The sequence below is a fragment of the Acanthisitta chloris genome, unplaced genomic scaffold (assembly GCF_000695815.1).
Source record: "Acanthisitta chloris isolate BGI_N310 unplaced genomic scaffold, ASM69581v1 scaffold11048, whole genome shotgun sequence".
Classification (NCBI taxonomy): domain Eukaryota; kingdom Metazoa; phylum Chordata; class Aves; order Passeriformes; family Acanthisittidae; genus Acanthisitta; species Acanthisitta chloris.
The window spans coordinates 48,595-67,548 of record NW_008686491.1 but is presented as its reverse complement, the minus strand read 5'-3'; the positions used below and the strand labels follow the sequence as shown (position 1 = coordinate 67,548).

Sequence of the window (18,954 nt, the reverse complement as noted above, 5' to 3'; positions counted from 1 at the left end):
GAGTAGGCAGCAGCAGAGGAATGGGAGACAATACTGGAAAACTGTTGGAGATGTTTGAATAAAATAATCCTTACTCTCCCTATTTTATAGAGAATTGCTATAGAAGACACCCTGACCTGCAATGCAGGTTTAAAATGCTTCAGAGATGCTCAGTCTTTCCAGCTATTCAGACATGACCTGGGAGCTCCTAAGTGAGGACTTCACCCTTTGCTGCCTCTGCCTGCCTTTCTCCACAGCAGTGGGTACAGGCACATGTGTGAGTGCTGCTCCAGCACTCAGCTTGTTGTTCCTTCTGAAACACTGTTCTGTTTCTTCAGTGCTGCAAGCTTTGCAGTGCACAAGGCCTTGCCTTTAAATGTGACCTAACTAGAGCTTTTTCAGAGGTTCTTCCATCAATTTTATGTTGCCAATCAGTATTCTCTAGTCATATTAAGTACCAAATAATTTAATAATATTGTTATAGGCATTAGGGTAGCTCTGAACAAAAAAATAAATAAAAAGGTCTATAAGCTGAGTAGGCTTGGTTATTGCTTCAGACAGGAGATTTTTCTCCCTAATCATGAAAATAAAGCCCTGAGAGTCCCAGACCAGTCTCCTGAGAGATCTTTCTCAAATGTAAAAATTAGGCCAAGCCCAAACAGCTTCTTCAATATGTAGGATGCTGGTACTGTGATTTAAGTAGAGCCAACTGTGGACTGTTTGGGTTTTCTGTACCAGCTACATTACTGGCATACTTAGTGCTAACCTTTCAGTAAATATATTGGTATAAAATCTGTGATTATCTCATCTCTGTTAGATCTTGGAGGGTCACTATTAACTCTGCAAAAGTAGGACGTCCCTCGGGTTTCTGAAAAGAAAAGCAGAGAATAAATTTATATGAACAGATTGGTCAGTTATAGTACCAGATTTCAGAAGATGGTTATAAGTGTACATATGAGATACCTCTTTAAAATTACATTTTATATTGTTAATAAAAGAACAAAGATCAAGTTTGCAATTTGAGAGAAAAAAATTAATCTCGTATTCACCAAGAGCACAGGCACTTTTCAAAAATTTCCTGAAATTACTTTATACTTATTTACATTCTGGATCAGAATTCCCATAGGAGTTCTCCCTGCAGCTGGTCACTGGGAAGCCCTACCTCTCAGGAAACTAGGAATGTTTCTTGAGTTGTTGAAAAGGGATCTTCCCTGCTGTGTTATTTGTTGTGCTGCAGCTCAGTATGGAACAAACTCCTGACTGGTGGCAGACAGAAGAGAGAACTTTTTCCCCATCCTCTCTCTGCTGACTGGCATCCCAATGGATGTCTGCAGTAAGGAAGCAACTGGCTGCCATTAGATTTCATTCTCTTAAGCTTTTTTTTTTTTTTACCCAGGGTCCAAAAATTTCTTACAGAGGTGAAAGGTGAACAATAAATGAGACAGTGATAGCAACAGGTTTCCCCAGTTACTCACTGTCTACACTGGCCTATTTATATGAAAGCATTGCACACAAAGCTCTTCTCAAAGTTCTTTTAATCTAAAGTTAAAGATTCATGTCCTGTAGAGACTAGAGAGGGAGGGACCTTCAGGGATTAATCAAGTGGAGAAGCTGTTGAAATTGGTGTTTTGATACCAATATAGGAAGAAATAGGTGCTGGAGAAATGGAGAAAGAACATCAGGTTCTAAATTAGCTTTGAGAGGGTGAAAGGGGTGCAGCCTAGGAGCTGTAGTGATGTAGTGATGACACACAAATTCATGAAGTGTTCCATATTTATAAAATAGTAACCACAGTAGGGTTGGACTTGATGATTTTTGAAGGCTTTTCCAACCTGTTTGATTCTATGATTTTATGATTCTATACACAGAGATCCTAACATACACCTGAAAAATTGGGTTCAAAGTCTACATTTATTGGACGTATACACTTTATATATGAATGTGTTAAGGTTATTGTTCAGAGCAGAGCTAGAGAAAGTTACACATGATAAAAAGGCATGAAAACACTCTCACATTGGATGCAGTAGAGAAGTGAGACAATAGTGGCTTATTCAAAACCAGGGATGGGCTAGACCTATTGCAGTGATAATGTGCTTTATATTTATTAGCTGCAACAGTCAAAGGAAACAGAGGCTTGTAGACATAGGTGTGATTTGTGAAAAGCATAGTGAGAGATACTGAGAATGCCACAGATATGAAATAAGCATTTAATGCCTCAATTTTTTAAAGATTGCTTTTATATCCATTAAAAACTAGTAAGTAAGTAAGATCTCAGGGAAAAAAGGACAACAAACCTCGTGCCAGCAGCTGTACATGACTTTGTACATAGTATGTGATGCCAAATACGGTCGATAAAGTCGGTTACCCTGAGAAATCTCATGGACAACTTCAGAATTCGACTTAGTTTCAAAAGGCATTTTGCCTTCTGTGAAAACTTCCCACATCAGTACACCTAGAAGTGAACCAAAATAGTTTAGGACAACACATAAACGTCAAACCCACAAGCTTTTAACAACATCAGAAGAATAAAAACCACTCCTGGTTTTTTGTGTATGGAAAAATGCATGAAAATATGGGCAACCTGAGCTGAATGAATACAGGCATTCAAAACCATTTTCAACTGCTCTCTTTTAAGTCAGTTAAGGTGGCTGAAACTCAGATGAGTATACATTTGGCTAATGGGGACTTACCAAGAATACACATTTCAGTGAAAATCTAATTTTGGGGCACAGAAACTTTCTATTGAACAACATACTTGTCAAATATAAGCAAAATTTGAAAAACAGGAAGGACCTCAGCTTAAGATAGGCAGCATGAGTAAAAGGGTACACTTTCCTAAATCATATCAGTAGGATTGGGGAAGCGTGGTATGTTGCATATTCACCTAATCAACTCACCAAATGACCAGACATCTGATTTGCTGCTGTATTTTCTGAAATGAAAGACTTCAGGAGGTGACCACTTGACTGGAAACTTGTCACCTGAAGAGCTGATATATTCGTTGTCAATGACGTACCTAAAGAATAAGAGGAAACAGCATATATTTGAATGATAATTAAAGAGCAAGAAGTTCCAGTGACATTTCCATATATGGTTTATAATTCCATAAAAATACACTGTCAATTTAGAAACAAGGAAATGGTATCACTAATTTAGTATAAAATGCACAGAGAAAGCCATACTGGAAGTTACGCACTTAAAGAGATTTCTGTTTAAATGAATGATTTGGATTGTACATGAGAAGTATGTTGGATTAAAACATTTTAATGCCATTCATAAGACTGACAGAATAGTTGTTATTGTCATCCTTTGGGTGTATATTGATAGGACATATCCCTTCACCATGGGCAGGAAAACCAGTAGCAATAAATAAGTTGACTCTCTTTAAATGGGTCCACCTTTCCAACCACTTGTTGTACCCAAATACTACTGTTAAAAGGCTACACTTCTTAACTATCCATCTTCACAGTTGTAATATCTGGCACATTGTTACCAAAGCAACACAGAAAGAAATGTTCATCGCATTCAAGGCAATAGTTCTTGTGGTGCACTAAAGGAATTATTTTTGTCCAAGCTTATAGGAGCTGACCTCCCAGATAGGATGAAATTATGTGCCTAATGCAGACATTTATAGGTCAGCACTTTGAAGGGTTACTAGGCTGACCCTACATACTTGAAAACTGCACATTTTCCTAGTATTAACATCCCTGAGCAGATGACAGATGTGCAGTACACAAGATTTGTTCTCAGGGAAAGCATAATGCCTTGGCATCTTTTAAAGCAACTTTTAAAGGAGGTCACATTGAAAGAAATCATCTCTGTCTCACTTTCTCATCTTGGCACGGGCACAGAAAGGTGGAAGGCGATTGAATAAGGAACATATGAAATAGCAGTACAAAATAACCTGTAGTGGCAGTTGTGTGAGCTGTGAATAATTAAGTGGTGTTCCCATCACCTCTCCAGTCTCCCCAGGAGAGTGAGTACCTGTCCCAGAGCCACATCCCTGGTCTCCACTTTTAGCAAACAGTGAGCCATTCAGGTCCATTATTCTGAGGCTGGACCTGACAGCCTCTTGATCTCTTACTGTGTTCCTGATTCATGTGGATGCATCCAGACCCCTGGTACTGACCTTTCTATTTGGGAAGCAGTGCAACCATGGTACAGGACAGCCCTTTGATAAAATAAGTATTTAGTTATTATCTGATAGGGTGTTGTAAGGAGGCCAAACTAAAGGGATAGGTAAGCAGCATGTCTGTGCTGATCAAATCACTTGCAGCCACAAGGTAAATGTCACTACCAGGTCCTGCTTAGAGCCACTCACTGCCTTTCAAGCTTGTCTGCCTCCTAAGTAAGCTGATTCAGTCTCCTAATCCAGCAGAAAAAAACCAGCCAGTAAAACACAAAAGTGGAGAGCTGTGTGCTGGGCTTGCAAGGGGAAAGAAGGAAGGAAACAACCCCTTTGGGTAGCAGTTGGTCATTCGGTCAGCTCAGCACTAAAGTACAGCATGCCCTCTGAGGAAATCCTCTGGGACCAGAACTACATTTCTCTGGGTGGTGCTTGTCAGTGGGCAGTGTGCTCTCTTTCCCCACTTTGGCTGGTGCTCTCACTAAGCAGAAAACCCACTTCCCTGCTAGAGCAGCATGTGTCACACTTCCTGCCCACCCTGCCAGTGCTCACTGCATCCTGCCTCACCTACTCATCTGCTGCTGCTTTGGGACGTCAGCATCAGCTCCCACTTCTGTCCATAGGGACTTTATTGACTCCACCCTGCTCAGAAAACTTGGGGAACTTCTTTCTTCAAGCTTCTAGCAGCCCTGTGCACCCTGGGCATTTCTCTGTCCATAAACACCTTTGAAGTTTACCTGGCACTTTGTTTAACTGTCTTACACTCACCAAGAGCAAGAGGAGGAAGTGGCATCCAGTTCATGGTACAGTGGTTAAACAACATTACAATTTTCATCAGAATTCAAAAACTAACCACCGTGGGATTTCCCACCCCAGTGAAGCAAACAATGAGGTTAACTCCAGGTCATGCTGCAGCTGTCTGAGAATAGGTGCTCACAAAACCTGTGTCAATGTACCTCGCCATGCCAAAGTCGGATACTTTAACGATGTGCTCCGCATTGACTAAACAGTTTCTTGCAGCCTGGGGAAAAGAAAGAAAGAAACGTATCTGAAATCTGTGCTAAAGAATTTTTTGAATAACACATCGGCAGTTTATTTTTGTTTCAGCTCACGCTGTTTATATTCTAAAAGGAGATTAGTGTATTGGTCAAAAATATTAGTGAATTTCTAGCTCTGAGTCAGCAAACATATTTCACTACTGTGTAGTTACACATACATAGCACATATCAGCTTCAATGCTTTAAGTATGAGTTGCAATATGTGTGCATATTCTTGCGTGGTGAAAAGATTTTATGCTTCAGAGTCTAGTCATCCAACCAGCACAAGGACACTCTGTGAATTCTTAAAAATATTTTGTGACTTTATCATTATGGAAATCAGAAAACCCTTGGAAATTTTCAAGATCTTCAGGCAGCTAGAGAGGACAGCAGAAAGTTTTCATCTCTGCATCCAAATGTGACCATTGAAAAAATACCAGGGAGTAAAGAAACAAGCTCCTCTCCTATGATTCCATGTCTATGAGAGGTACAGTAGAAAAGCCACTAACATATCCCAGAATCAAGGTAAGGCAGCAGGGAGCTGAAAAAATAGAGATAGAAAAATATTCCCTTTTTTAAAGTCCTCATTGTTGTTAAGCTTTTGTATTGTGGTTTTGGTTGTGTTGTGATCACTCCTGTATTGGGATGTCCTAACACCAGCCTGTTCCATGCCAATATCCCAATCTTCCCTGACCTCTCAAGTGGTTTTTTCAGCATAAAACACTCCTCTTAAGTAGCTGTTTGAGCTGTCCATGGACAAAAGAACAGCTGAAAAGTTTTGGTTTGCCTTATTAGATCCTGCAGTGTCCCATAAAATGCAGTGGTACATCCTCTACTGATAGTATTTGTCAAGAACCTCAGAAAACCCATTGTACTTACTAAATCACGGTGAATAAAGCTATTTCTTTCCAGATATTCCATCCCTTCACACACATCCTGGCACATGCTCAGCAGCACATCTCTGCCAAGTTTCCCTCGCCTTTGCCGGAGGTAATGGAGCAGACATCCATTTTCCATTAATTCAGTCACAACGTAGAGAGGCTTGTGATGTGTGCACACTCCATAGAGCTGGACCAGCTTCGGGTGGGAGAGTTTCCTGTTTAAAATCACATTTTAGACAGGTTAACATTTATCCTCAGCAGGTAACTAGGCCTTGGATTCTCATGCAAGTTGTGAAAAATACTTTCAGTACTTGACAAACAGTATCCAATTCAATTGGCTTCAGAGTTCTCCCTCTACCTAATATATTTCAGCCTACAACTTCCTCAAAATGTTCACTCTGTGAGTTCAGAATTGTTCAGCAGTTACATATTGCAGTGAATGCAAAGCTTGATTTGGATGATGTGAAATGGAAAGGTCTAGCTATGCCTGGCTTTCAGGCAGAGGACAGAACCCTGCAAGGGTTCTTCTCTTCTGGGCTGTGCCAAAATCTGACCTGGATACTTCCCTAGTTTGCAAAATTTGCAGATATGTTAATATGGTTTCTCAAAAGCCTAAGTTAGGTATAAGCTCTGCCAGTGGTGCTAGAGGCACTGAATTATGGATGAAAGAATAGTTGTAGGAGGACATTTATTTGCTAGAACATTTACTTCCCATTGAGCTCCACAGCACAAAGTAATGCACTCTCTAAAGAAAGAGTCTGGTGATGGGCACAGGAAGCATCTGCATCACTTCAATTCAGACCTTTGCATTAGTTTTTCTGTCCTGCACATCCACCATTCTTATCAAACTACTTTGTCTGTTTGTTTAAAATTGAATGAGGTTATATTTACTTCTTGGTCAATCACTATATATAACAGCTTTTGTACTTACATCATTAGTTTTGCTTCTTCAATGAAATCATCTTCAGACATTGCACCTTCATTGATTGTTTTGATGGCAACCTTGATGGTTGCTTTCCATTTACCAAGATAAACAACTCCAAACTGCCCACGTCCAAGTTCTTTCATGAATGTCAGTTCAGATGGGTTTATTCCCCACGTCTCTATGAAAGCAACCCAATATGTTACAATACTCAGGCAAGCTTTCCTGAACTGTGCTCCAGGAGACATACCTTGCTATTTGCAGCTAATGCACACAGTGAAGCATCATACTTGTTCATAGCATGAGTTGTAAATATCTGAAAATTTCTACTTGTTTACATGTGTTTAAATGCAAATGTAATTTTACACCTTTTAGAATGTGATTAGTTTTTAAATTGATTAGTATAGAAATGTCTGAGGCAAGTGTTTAACTTTGATTACATGCAAGAATTTTTTTGGCATTATAATATGTGATGTTTTTAACTCCAAACCAGTTCCATAGAGCTGCAGAAATAGTTACTGGCTGCCTCTACTGTAGTAACCACAATAATTCTACCCTTTGGAAATACAAAGCCTTGAGATTCATGGGAACATGAAAGATATTCAATTTTGGAGGTTCCTATTATCAGTCAGATGGTACTAAATTCCTGATCTATATACAGAAAACTGGCATTTGCTTGTTTGTTATATTACCATGTAAGATTCCATTCTTAATTCTAAAACTTGCAGAACTGACAAAAAAAATCTTCAGCATAAATAATATTAATTTCAGTTTTCAATTTCAATTTCCTAAGCATTTAAAAAAATCAAATAGCCTTTCAAAAGCTATTAAATATCAATTTGAGTCTTAGTTTTGTGTAGAAGAGTCCAGATAGCTCTGAAATGCACTGGTGATTGTAATAGAAACACAACAGTCCCTGAAGAGAAGGAGCTGAGTCAGGTGTCTTGTTTGGTATTGACATACTACAGGAAATGAGTGTCTGTTTCTGGTGAATGTGTGTCTGCTTATGTGTTTCTTATTACTGGGAAATTTCACAGATACAATTTAATTATTAACTGGGTGAATTTTTGCCTAGGCAGATAGCTAAGTATCCTCCAAAAGAAGATAAAAACTTTACCATAATTCCATCCTGCGGTTCCTGGTGAAGAACATCCAGCTGATCCAACTGGATGTCGAAGTCGAGTGGTAAGACCTGTTGGGGATGAAGCAACAATATTCTATGGACCAATCACTTCATTTTATAGTACAATATATCATACCTCTTTTCAAACAAAAGTATTTCAAATCTGACATGCATTTCTTATTTCTTGAGGTCACTTTTGCTTACAGTTTGTTCAGACAAAACACTGCAGTGAGAAGAAATGAGGACTCCTCAATAGGGCCTTGATTACAAAAGTCTCTATACTGTCATAAAACCAAGAGTGATACTTTTGCTTGTTTGTATGATGTTAGGGATCTTAAAGAAATGAGTTCTGCAATACTGTCTCACCCACCTAAGCAGTGTCTTCCAGCATGATTCCTCAGGTTTGTTTCACATTGTAAGAAATGTTTTTGTCATTCGTTTTCTTTGTATTCACAAGCCAACAGTACCAGTGAATACATCCCTCACCAAGGACTCTCTGCATTCATTGATTCTTCCCACTGTTAATTTCAGGTCCTTTTCTCTTTCGTATGTTTTCTACAATCCTCGTCCCTCCAGCAAAAGGCTCTGTCCATTCCCACCTCTTCCTTCCTCACTAGTGATATCTATGTGTTTTCCCATCTTCACACATTCAGAGTATAAACATTTCATATTATATTAAAATGATGAGCAGAACAAAGGTGAAGGATATTTTTAATGCTAAAAATTATAAAAGTCTGCCATCAGCCAACAATTAGCGGTGAGTAACCCTGGTAAACTGCAAGCCAGTGTTAGAGAGTCCTCGTGCTCCCCACTGCCTTTGATGTGTGCAGGGGTGGGTTTTTTTCAAACTCAGCAGAATGCTGCCTGCTGATGCATAGCACAACTCCTGCTGTTATTAAATAGCATGCATACAATCCCTTGTTGTAGACAAGGAAAGAACTATGATCATACAAATCCCATTCAGTCAAATATGAACCAGGAGAATACAAAGCAGGCTTCTAGTTTTGTTAAATTCATTACAAACATGTAGAAGAGTTTGGTAGTTTCACTTCCCACTTGGTGTACGCAAGCTATGACTCTGGCAAAAAGGATCATGGCATATTTGAATTCCACAGCAATAGAAAAACTTGTGCCTATTTTTAAAAGGCAAGTATTAGAAGAAGAATGATTTCCAGTTTCTCAAAGTCCAATTGTACAACCATATCAGCTCACACGCATTACCTGCAGCATTGTGCTGATGATACTCGATGAGTTCAGGAACAGATGAAAAGAGATATTTTTCTGCTACAAAATATTGTCCCAGCTGGTTTTGCTTGATTTGATAATGTTGAATATCTCCACTATGACTTCTGAAATCAACAAAGAATTATAATTTTCAGAAAAAATACTATAGAGCTGCTTACATTTCACTTTGAAAGCATAACAAAATCTGAAACCTTGTGATAAAGTTCTCATTTTAAAATGGCTGTGAGTAGCTGCATACTGTTTGAAGAGGGAAGAAAAAGACTCCTTGAATGCATCTTTCTCCCAGCTTTGGGAGATATTGCACAATGTTTTTTATTGCCCTATATCATTGCATTCATAAGAAACAGCTGTAGTATTTAATAGGTGTTCCTCCTAATTCAGCAGTTATTTGAACCTAACCATTTTAAATTACAGAATCACAAAACAACAGAATATTTGGAGTTGGAAGGGACCCTTAAGTATCATCAAGTCCAACTCTTGGCCCTGCACAGGACATCCCCAAGAACCTCACCATGTGCCTGAGAGCACTGTCCAAGTGCTTCTTGAACTCAATCAGGCCTGGGGAGCTGTTGCCCAAACAAAACACCCTCTGGGTGGAGAACTTTTTTCTAATATCTAACCTAAACCTTCCCTGACACAGTTTCAGGCCATTCCCTGGGGTTCTGTCACTGGTCACCAGAGAGAAGAGGTCAGTGCCAGCCTCTCCACTGTCCCTCATGAGGAAGTTGTATACAGCGATGAGGACTCCCATCAGTCTCTTCTTCTCCAGGCTGAACAAACTAAGTGACCTCAGCTGCTCCTCATATGGCTTCTCATCAAGGCCCTTCACTATCTTTGTTGCCTCCTTTGGATGCTCTCTCATAGCTTCATGTCTTTCTTACATTGTGGTGCCCACATGTTTCCAGCACTACACGATGTGCCCACAAATACAGAAGTAAGGCTGCATAATGAGGGGGTGAAGTGATTTTAGGAACCAAAGAGGAGGAGCTTGGGAACAGCAGAGTCTGGGATGAATTTACAGTGTGTAGAGCCTGAGAAGCAAAGGGAACAGTTTGGTGCAGTGGCCAAAGGTTGTGACCATGTGGGGTGGTGTGGTGCTGCACACAGGGTGATTGACTCTGCATAAACAGCACTCTGTTGGTTCCCTGCTCTTGTGCACTGCATGGCCAAGCTACCCAATTATTCTGAGGAGTTTGGGAGGAGCTTTTCCATCACCTCTTGAGTCAAAGCCTAACCATTCAGAGCAACTCACCTTTTACCTTGCGAATACATGGACAGCGTAAGAAGTCCCTGTTGGCTTGAGTCTCTGACAAGAAATGCACCTTCTTTAGACTGAAAAGAAATCCAAGTGGAGTTATTTTCTGCTTTTGAGCTTGAATGATTCTCCCTTGAGACAGGACTTGCAGCTAATTACTAAATTCTGTGGAATACCTATGACTATTAGGGAGGGAGATAAAGCAATGAACAGTAATTTTTAGCCAGGTACATAGCAGAGCAAAATTAACAGAGGGAAAATACTAAGTGTCAGGCAGTTTCTCGGAGTTAAATAATTTATGTGAGTTATACTTTTCAAAATGAAGTAGTGAAAATGCTTTGATTTATTAAAAAATCAAATTGTACAAATCACTAGAAAAAAAATACTGTAAAATAGTTCTGTCTGAGATGTTCTCATCTGGTCTTTCTTGTCCCAGCCTGGTGTTAGTCCTTGAGCAAAGACCTAATGAGTTTATCTGAATTGGGCACTTCGGTAACTGACGGGGGTAGAATGCAATATGGATTGTTTGATGAGTACTTAAGGAAGATGTAGTGGTTTTATTAAGATCTGCTAAGTTTACTAATTTGCTTACTACATGGACTTCAGTCTTCAATATCTGATGCAAACGACAAGCACAGTAAGCCACATGTAATTTGGTTTATCTTGCATGGAAAACCTAACTAAAATTTACTAGGGCTACAATTGAAAGTTCAGTGAAGTCTGGATAGTCTCCACTGTAGCTTACCCCGGAAAGCCTTTTTTATTTTAAAGTACTTTGTTACAGCATACCAAACAGATTTGGATTTGACTGTGATAATGCTCTTGATGCCTCTACTGATGGATCTTCCCAGATATTTTTAGATCTGTGTATAAGCTGAGTTACCTTCTGGCGCAAGAGTAGTTCTGCCTGGCTTCTGTTTATGTTTTTACAGTACCACCTGCAACAAGGAGATAACCTATCCTTAATTTCAGCCAGTAAAAATGAATGAATGCTTGCTTTGTTTCACAACTTGATAGTTGCATTATTCCCAGTCCAAAAACCTCAATGGAACTATCATTATATATAAGCATCTCGTAATTTGGAATTACTTTATTGGACCAATTCACTGTGATTAAATATTATTTCAAACAAAAGAAAGCCCAGGAAACAGTTACACAAAAGTGTGGTGAAATTTATAGTCCTGTATGATGTGTCAAGCCTTTCTTTGCTAGAATTTTTCAGAATTTTACTCTTCTCTCCAGTAAATGAGGTTGGAGTAGTTGGAATTAGCTACATGGTCACAACAGACCAAGATCAGAATGCAGAAACATTATGCATAGAGTCTACAGAAATAGGAAACCTCTGGTTTCTGAGTTTATGATTCGTGCAAATGAATGTTGTTGAAGTACTCAGTGTTTGTAAGTTCACTCCACACTCTCTGAACACATAGTTCCAAATCAAAATGGTTAATTCATTCTAAGAGTAAAGTTTTGTAACAAAAAAAAGGAGAATTTTTGATAAATAGATGTTCATGTCTAACAAAGATTGAAGGATCAAGCACTAAAATGTATTGCTGCAATCCACTTTTAGAAATGAAAACACAATTAGCATTTTCAAGGGTACTTACTCGTATATTTCTAAATTGCTTTTCTTGTTCTCAGTAACATAGTTGCTGGGAATTAGACCTTCATTCCTGAAACAACATATTGGGGATAAAGTTATGGTACATTATATATATATACGTGTATATATATGTGTGTGTATATTACATATACAATAATAATATATATATACACTAGATTATATTAATAGGATTAAGATATGCATCATCCTTCTGTTGAATTACAAAGTTTTCTTATACTTGTGACTATGTCATTGGATACTCAGTCCCAACATGGAAATTTAATACAAATTTGAGTTGTTTCATCCCAAGCACAAACTTTTTGCCCCACAACTGTGTATGGCGACTCAAATGAAAAAGGCAGCTGGGAGAGGTATTTATTGAATGCCAAGACCAACATGCTAATGCAAATTTTCAAGTCAAATCAAAAGAAAATTTAGACAAAAGTTGTATTTCTTCTGAATCAGAAGCCACTCTTCATTTCTGGCATATACAAAAGTTTTATATGAAGAAATATTGAGCGTGTTCTTGCTTGTATATACAAGATCATAAACAGTGTACTTTTGTGGCAGCATTTAAAGTATTTTAAGGAGAAATCTGAATGGAAAGGAGATGGTTATTTTATAACATATAACCATTCCCAACATCAGAGTACAAGATATGCTGAAGAAAATGCAAGGAAGAAGGGGGAACAACATGAAACAAACATAAATGTTTGTTTAAAACATAAAACAAAAGAATCCTAACAGGTGTTATCTAGCTCTCCAAAATACCCAGGAATTTTGGATCAGAGTTTTTGGTTCACGCACATGTCTTCATAATTTCTATGGTTTTAGAAAGTGCTTACACATATACATTTCATTGTAAAGCACTTGAAATATGGAAAGCTAGATTAGCACATGACTCAGAGCCCAGTGATGGTTTCACCAGTGATGGCTTCACATGATCCTCAAACTCTCTTATTTTGCTCAAGAAACTACTGAGTCTGAGGCTTAACTCTTAATTCCGAACAGGTTCTAGATTTCCTGTCCATTTCTGGGATTTCAAACACTGCTGAAAGTCTGCCCAGTCAATCTGTGTGCCTTGTATGCAGCTGAACACTTTCAAACCTGCCTCTAAATTATCTCATATGTCTCGTTCTATCTGCACATATTGTTTTAGGCTTTTTCCTTCCTGTGTGAGAGATTGAAAGAGATGCTCACTCTCTTACCCATGTCGGTCTCTTGCTTTCCACCAGTGGGGATCATGCTGTTCAAGGATAATGTATTCTTCTGACTTCTTGAGAGGTAAATCTGAAGGCCCACTAGGAAAAAAGTCATAGAGTGCAATAACTCTGGGTTTCTTGGTGTAGTCTTCACAGGCCTCAGCAGGTAGAGGAGGTAATGGCTTGTTCTTAAACTGCAATCGCCTCTTGCGCTAGTGAAAAAAATAAAAAGCATCTGAAGTATCTTTCATAGCTAGTCTTTTCTTTCTACTATTCTTTACTTAAATGCCGTTATACTGCCTCAGTAACTAGGAGGAACTCAACATGATTGTTGCTCTTTCATAGCTAGTCTTTTCTTTCTACTCTTCTTTACTTAAATCCTGTTATACTGCCTCAGTAACTCAGAGGAACTCATCATGATTGTTGCCTCCCCTTGTAAAGCACTAACCCCTCATTGCTTGTTAAACAGCAAGACATATTTGAGTAGTTTGGTGCAGAAGCAAAAATGACAGTGTAAAGTACAGTAAATAATATAAAAGCCATCTGCCTAATTAGGGTGACCTACACAGTATGAATGCTGGGCCAACTCCTCAGCTGGTGTCAAAGCATTGAAATAAGTGGGGTTACAATGTCTAGAAATTCAGTCGTTTATCTGGAGAGTTAACACAGAGGGCACTGGAGACTTCCTTAGCAATTTGTCAGGAACAAAATCATTTTCTTTTGTGACGGGTGAGGTCCTAGTTTAGCACTTAGTTATGCTTTGAAAACTGATTGATCACTTTAGATCTAGTGAAACTGAGGTGAACATTTCATATGCCTGCTGAGCAAGGTGAGCTTGCATCTGCTCAGCAGGGCAGTCCCACCCTTTCCATCTACATGACCCATAACCAAAAGTGGGAGAAGGAACCTCCTCTCCATCACAGCAGGCTGTATTTACATCACTATGAATCTTTTGATACCTTTGCTCTGTAATAGTCTGAATCTTACATGCTCAAGAGTTAGTTTCTCACTTACTTTTTCTGGTACTGAGCCAGTGTATGTTAAATCACTTCAATTCTCTGTTTTCACCTGCCAAAACTTTACTTACCCTGCACTTCCAAGTAGGTGCATAGGAAACGTCTGGTTGTGAAGCTGAGTACTGGGTCACCAGACCAGCATCAGGGTCCAGGTTCACTTTTGCTCTCATTGCTCTGATTTTGAAAAATATGAAGCATTTGTATGAATACATATCTATAAATATTCATATAAAAGTATCCCATGGATACACATGCCTTCCTTCGTTAGAGATATGCAGGGTACAGGGTCTTTAAACTTCTGCATATTTGGCACTTCTACTAAAACCAGAGGGATTTTAAGAAGTACTTTATGTGTAGATATTTTGATCACCCTAATTACTGAAAAGCTTAAGCATTTCACATACCTTTCTTGCACTGTGCAGCAGCAGCAGCAGCAGCAAAAAACAGACTGGATGGTGTGATCTGTGAACAAGAACATTTCCCATATTTACACTGTTCCTGTTTGTTTGTTCACAAAACTTACAGAATTAAGGACTACCAAATGTGCTTAGCCCCACTCTTAGCTCTGTCTTGCTGTGAGATATCTAGCAAATCATTAAGGCTGAATTTGTAGCTACCAATGGCAGCAGTTTTCCTACCACCCACTGTCTCCTTTACAATGTCTTAGCAATTATGAGGTGATGTGCATGAGCTAAATCAGCAAAAACTAAAAAAAATAAGAGACCTTGTTAACCAGATAAGTACTGATCTGACTGATCACACCCTGTACAAGCTCTATCCAGTGCAATGAGAAGGGTAAAAATCTCATCGGGGCAGGAGGTGGAGAACTGTGTGCAATGAGAAGGGTAAAAATCTCATCAGGGGCAGGAGGTCCCTGACAGGACCCCCTTCATCACTGATATAATATTTAGATCATTCAAGACAAATACAAAGCCATACTTGCATGACAAGATTTTCTTTCTTTCCCAGAGATGGGAAGGCAAGTTTCCCCTCGTATTCAGCTGCACTAACGGAACGCACACTTTATATCGTTTCCCCTCGTATTCAGCTGCACTAACAGAACACAAACTTTATATTCCACTCCAGTGTCCTATTTTCCTCTGCCACAGAGGTCATAGTTCGAGAAGAGGCCTCAGAAAGTTATTTGAAATAGGGTTTTTGACATCTCAGGATTCTGCTGCTTTATATTTCACATGATATTTCTTTGTGTGGTCCCACCAGTCCCATCCACTTTGGTTTTCCCTCATGGCATTTTTGCACTGTTGATTCTAATGACCTGATCCAGCCTGGAATATGTAGTGTGTCCCTTCTGGTGTCCTGTGAGACTTTTTGGCAATGTCTCTTATCAAATGAAACGCCGAGTGTGCTGAGAGTATGCATCCTAACATTCAAAGCATTAAGCAACCTTACTACATGATGAAAATGTAACTATTTTCTCAATATAGGTATGTAATTTAGCAAATCTTGCACTAATGAAAGAAGAAAGAATGTCATATGTCAGAATGATAAGACCAAATCTAGTTCTTAGGTGGAAGAGACCTGTCTCATATGTGTTTTGTTTAGACAGTCTTGAAAGTCGTGGCACAATCTCCCTTAGACTACTGCATCCTGTAAAGAACCAGTTGTATGGGAAACTGCTGAGCTGAGCCTACAGTGATCAGAAGACTCTATCAACTGTTTGATGAAAGTTTCCACTGACAGCTATGCAAAATGCAGCAAGTGCAAATACCCAAACCAGCTGGTACTGACAATTTTCTTCAAAGACACCAGACTAAAGAGATGGGCAATGCAGTTTATCTGCTGCATAATTTTCCAGTGTACATTGAACTGTCCCTCAGCTGTTTAAAACTGCGTTTCATAAACAGCAAACACCATGGGTGAAAAAATTCTTGGGTTTCTTTTACTTCAGCCAGGGACATGATGTCTAATCAATGTTCATGAAGTATTTAGTTATTTGCAAAAAGGAATGTCCATTTGAAAGTTTGTCTGTTTCTTCTGATTAAACCATCCAGTCTAATTAAATATATTATTCCTCATCACATTAATTGCTCTCCTCATAGAACACATACCAGCAATAGTTATAAGCAGCACTGCAGACTTTCAGTGGAACACTAGAATAATGTTATAAGCAGCACTGCAGACTTTCAGGGGAACACTAGAATAATCTTCTAATAAGATTCTAAAGATTTGGCTGTTACCATGAAAGCAAGGGGTTCAGACAGACATTATGGACAAGTAATTCTGTCTTGCTTTCTTTATGAGTCCAGCAATTTAGATAAATTTGTAGGTAATAAATTTGTTCTGGAATCCTTTTTGTGTTCAGTGGATTTCAGACTTGCTCCATTACTGGATGCTTTTGGTGTCCTTTTACTGTGCTAGAAGATATTAGCAACAAATGACTGTATGTGACATCCTTTAAAATATCCCAAGCCTATGCACTAGTGAATATTTAGTCTCTTATCCTGTCCATAAAACCACAGAAAAGGTATAGGTTGATGCTGTAATCATGATGCTTTCTTTCTGGGACATGTGCTTCATTTGGTGAGCAATTTTTCAAGGGCAGAGTATGTAATCCATTAAAGGACACAAAATATGATATGATAAATTGTGCAGACTAAAAGTTAAGACTCAGATTAGCCTAAGGCCATGGGTCAGATAAGGCCATGCTGAACTGAACTGAACTGCTGGGTCCAGAAGAGCAGCACAAATTTGGCACAGTTCTGCCAAATTTTAGTTGCCATTATTCTCCCTATTGGAGTATTTTTAGTGTAGAATCATGATTTATCAATCCAGCAGATATTTATCACCCTAAAGCAGATCATTTCCAACTCTTTGAAAATGAACTTGTCTTTGAACATCTGTTCTGGGCAACCTCAGCCAATTCTTTTGTCCATGCACTACTCCTAGAGCATTTGTGGAATAAATTCAGTAGAAATTAATACAAGTGTAAATGAATGCAGTGCAAACTGTTAATTTTTGTTTGTAAATTTGTCAGGTCTGCTAGGAAACATTACCAAAGGACACAGACAGGGAGAGACCTTCAGCTCTGCAGAGCTAAGTCCTCCTTTAGTTAAGTTGACTTAAGCCTGGAAGTTTTGATGCAATAGCTTGGAATTTCAGTATCTCAAGCAAAGACTCATGTACTGATCTATGCATTTTACATCTTCCCTAATCATTAGTAAGCTTCTTGCACAACATGTTTTCTCCCCTCGATTAAAGTCATATTTATTAAGTTCACAGAAAGAAGCCCAAAGCTGCTCTGTGATGCTGCTTTAGAAAGACTTGGCCGACACTGCACATGGGAAAAGCTTTGATATACTGATTGAATAACTTGCTTTAGCTGAGTCTCATTTTGACCATTTGCTGGCAGCTGAGGAAGGTGCTGACATTGCTGGGTGCCCCCAGGTCCTGCAGCACTGCACACTGCAGGAAGGCAACATTTCCTGCCTGAAGCTTCTCATCGCCTCGTGCACCCTCCCGTGTCTCAGGCTCTTCCTTCCTTTCTCTTTTCTCAACAACCATCCGAAAAACTAATAAATAATTATGATTTTTATAAAGCTGCATTTTAATTAAAAGAAGAGCTGTCTTGTAAAATGCCAATAAATTGAAAATAGATTCTTATCATTTACTCAGTTCAAATTTCTTCTTGATTTTCCCTTCTGCTAAATCACTGAAATCAGTGGAATTGTTCTATCTGATTTCCTTCAACTTTTGACCAAAGACTTTTTCTTAAGCAAAACACTCTGGATTTGTCAAAGGATGTTAAAAGTCACATGATGTAAAAGTAGTTGCTTTGCTGAATCAGTCATACAATGGATTAATATTTCTACATTAATTTTTAAAGTCAAGACAAGCAGTTCGAGTAGAGATCACCTGAGCAGCACAAGAGAAAGTAGGTTGTTTCTTTAATGGCAATATTTAGATACCTCATTTGTTAAGTACACTGCTGTTGCACAACACAAAACTGCAAGATCAAAATATGCAGCCAAGTTTACTTACAGGTAGAAAGAATCATGTCTGGTCATCTGTTTGTATTCAAATGAAAATGAAAACCTCTCTTCATCAGCTGTGCCAGTAAAACAGCCCGAGCTGAGCTCTTCACTCTGATATGAAACATGGCAAACCACAAATATTGCTAGACCACGCCTACTTACCCTTTATATATTTAAAAAAAAAATCCCCAAACAGACTAGAAGGAGAAAGAAGTGTCTGCTTTCTAGTATCAAACATTTTATAGAAAAAAAATGTTATTAAACTGTAATCAATAGGTCTAAGTGTTTCATTAAAAAAAGCAAACAAGCAGATGTAAGTCACAGCATTTGATTCTGTTCAGTTGGATTTTTGAGCCCAACACTGGAAAAAAAAATCAGTTATAATAAAAAAGGGAGGACTGAAGTTGCTTAACTGTGAGTGAGCTCATTCAGAAGAAAGGGTGGTACAGCACTTCAAGCTGCCTTTGAGAACATCAGGAGAGTCAGCAACACAGCTTCCACCAAAGGTGTTCTGATCCTTTCTAAAATTAACCAGCTAAGGCTACATTCAACTAAAAAAATGCATTCATTAAG

At 38.7% G+C, this 18,954-nt stretch overlaps 1 protein-coding gene across 1 annotated transcript; it reads right to left on the bottom strand.

Moving 5' to 3' along the window:
• Positions 1 to 778: 778 nt before the first annotated feature.
• On the bottom strand, positions 779 to 18,404 carry TXK (TXK tyrosine kinase). The gene is made up of 15 exons (XM_009080157.1): positions 18,389 to 18,404; positions 14,794 to 14,851; positions 14,461 to 14,563; positions 13,380 to 13,585; positions 12,176 to 12,241; positions 11,452 to 11,506; positions 10,566 to 10,645; positions 9,290 to 9,417; positions 8,063 to 8,137; positions 6,955 to 7,126; positions 6,022 to 6,238; positions 5,062 to 5,126; positions 2,877 to 2,995; positions 2,274 to 2,431; positions 779 to 847 (listed from the first exon to the last, which is right to left on the bottom strand). The coding sequence occupies exons 1-15, from the start codon at positions 18,402 to 18,404 to the stop codon at positions 779 to 781; spliced, it is 1,587 nt and encodes a 528-aa protein (XP_009078405.1).
• Positions 18,405 to 18,954: the final 550 nt, after the last annotated feature.

Coding starts and splice junctions, on each gene's coding strand:
- TXK (XM_009080157.1), bottom strand. Junction 13,586..14,460: donor CACCTACTTGGAAGTGCAGG/GTAAGTAAAGTT, acceptor TTTTTTCACTAG/CGCAAGAGGCGATTGCAGTT. Junction 5,127..6,021: donor GCTTTATTCACCGTGATTTA/GTAAGTACAATG, acceptor TCTTTTCCCCAG/GCTGCAAGAAACTGTTTAGT.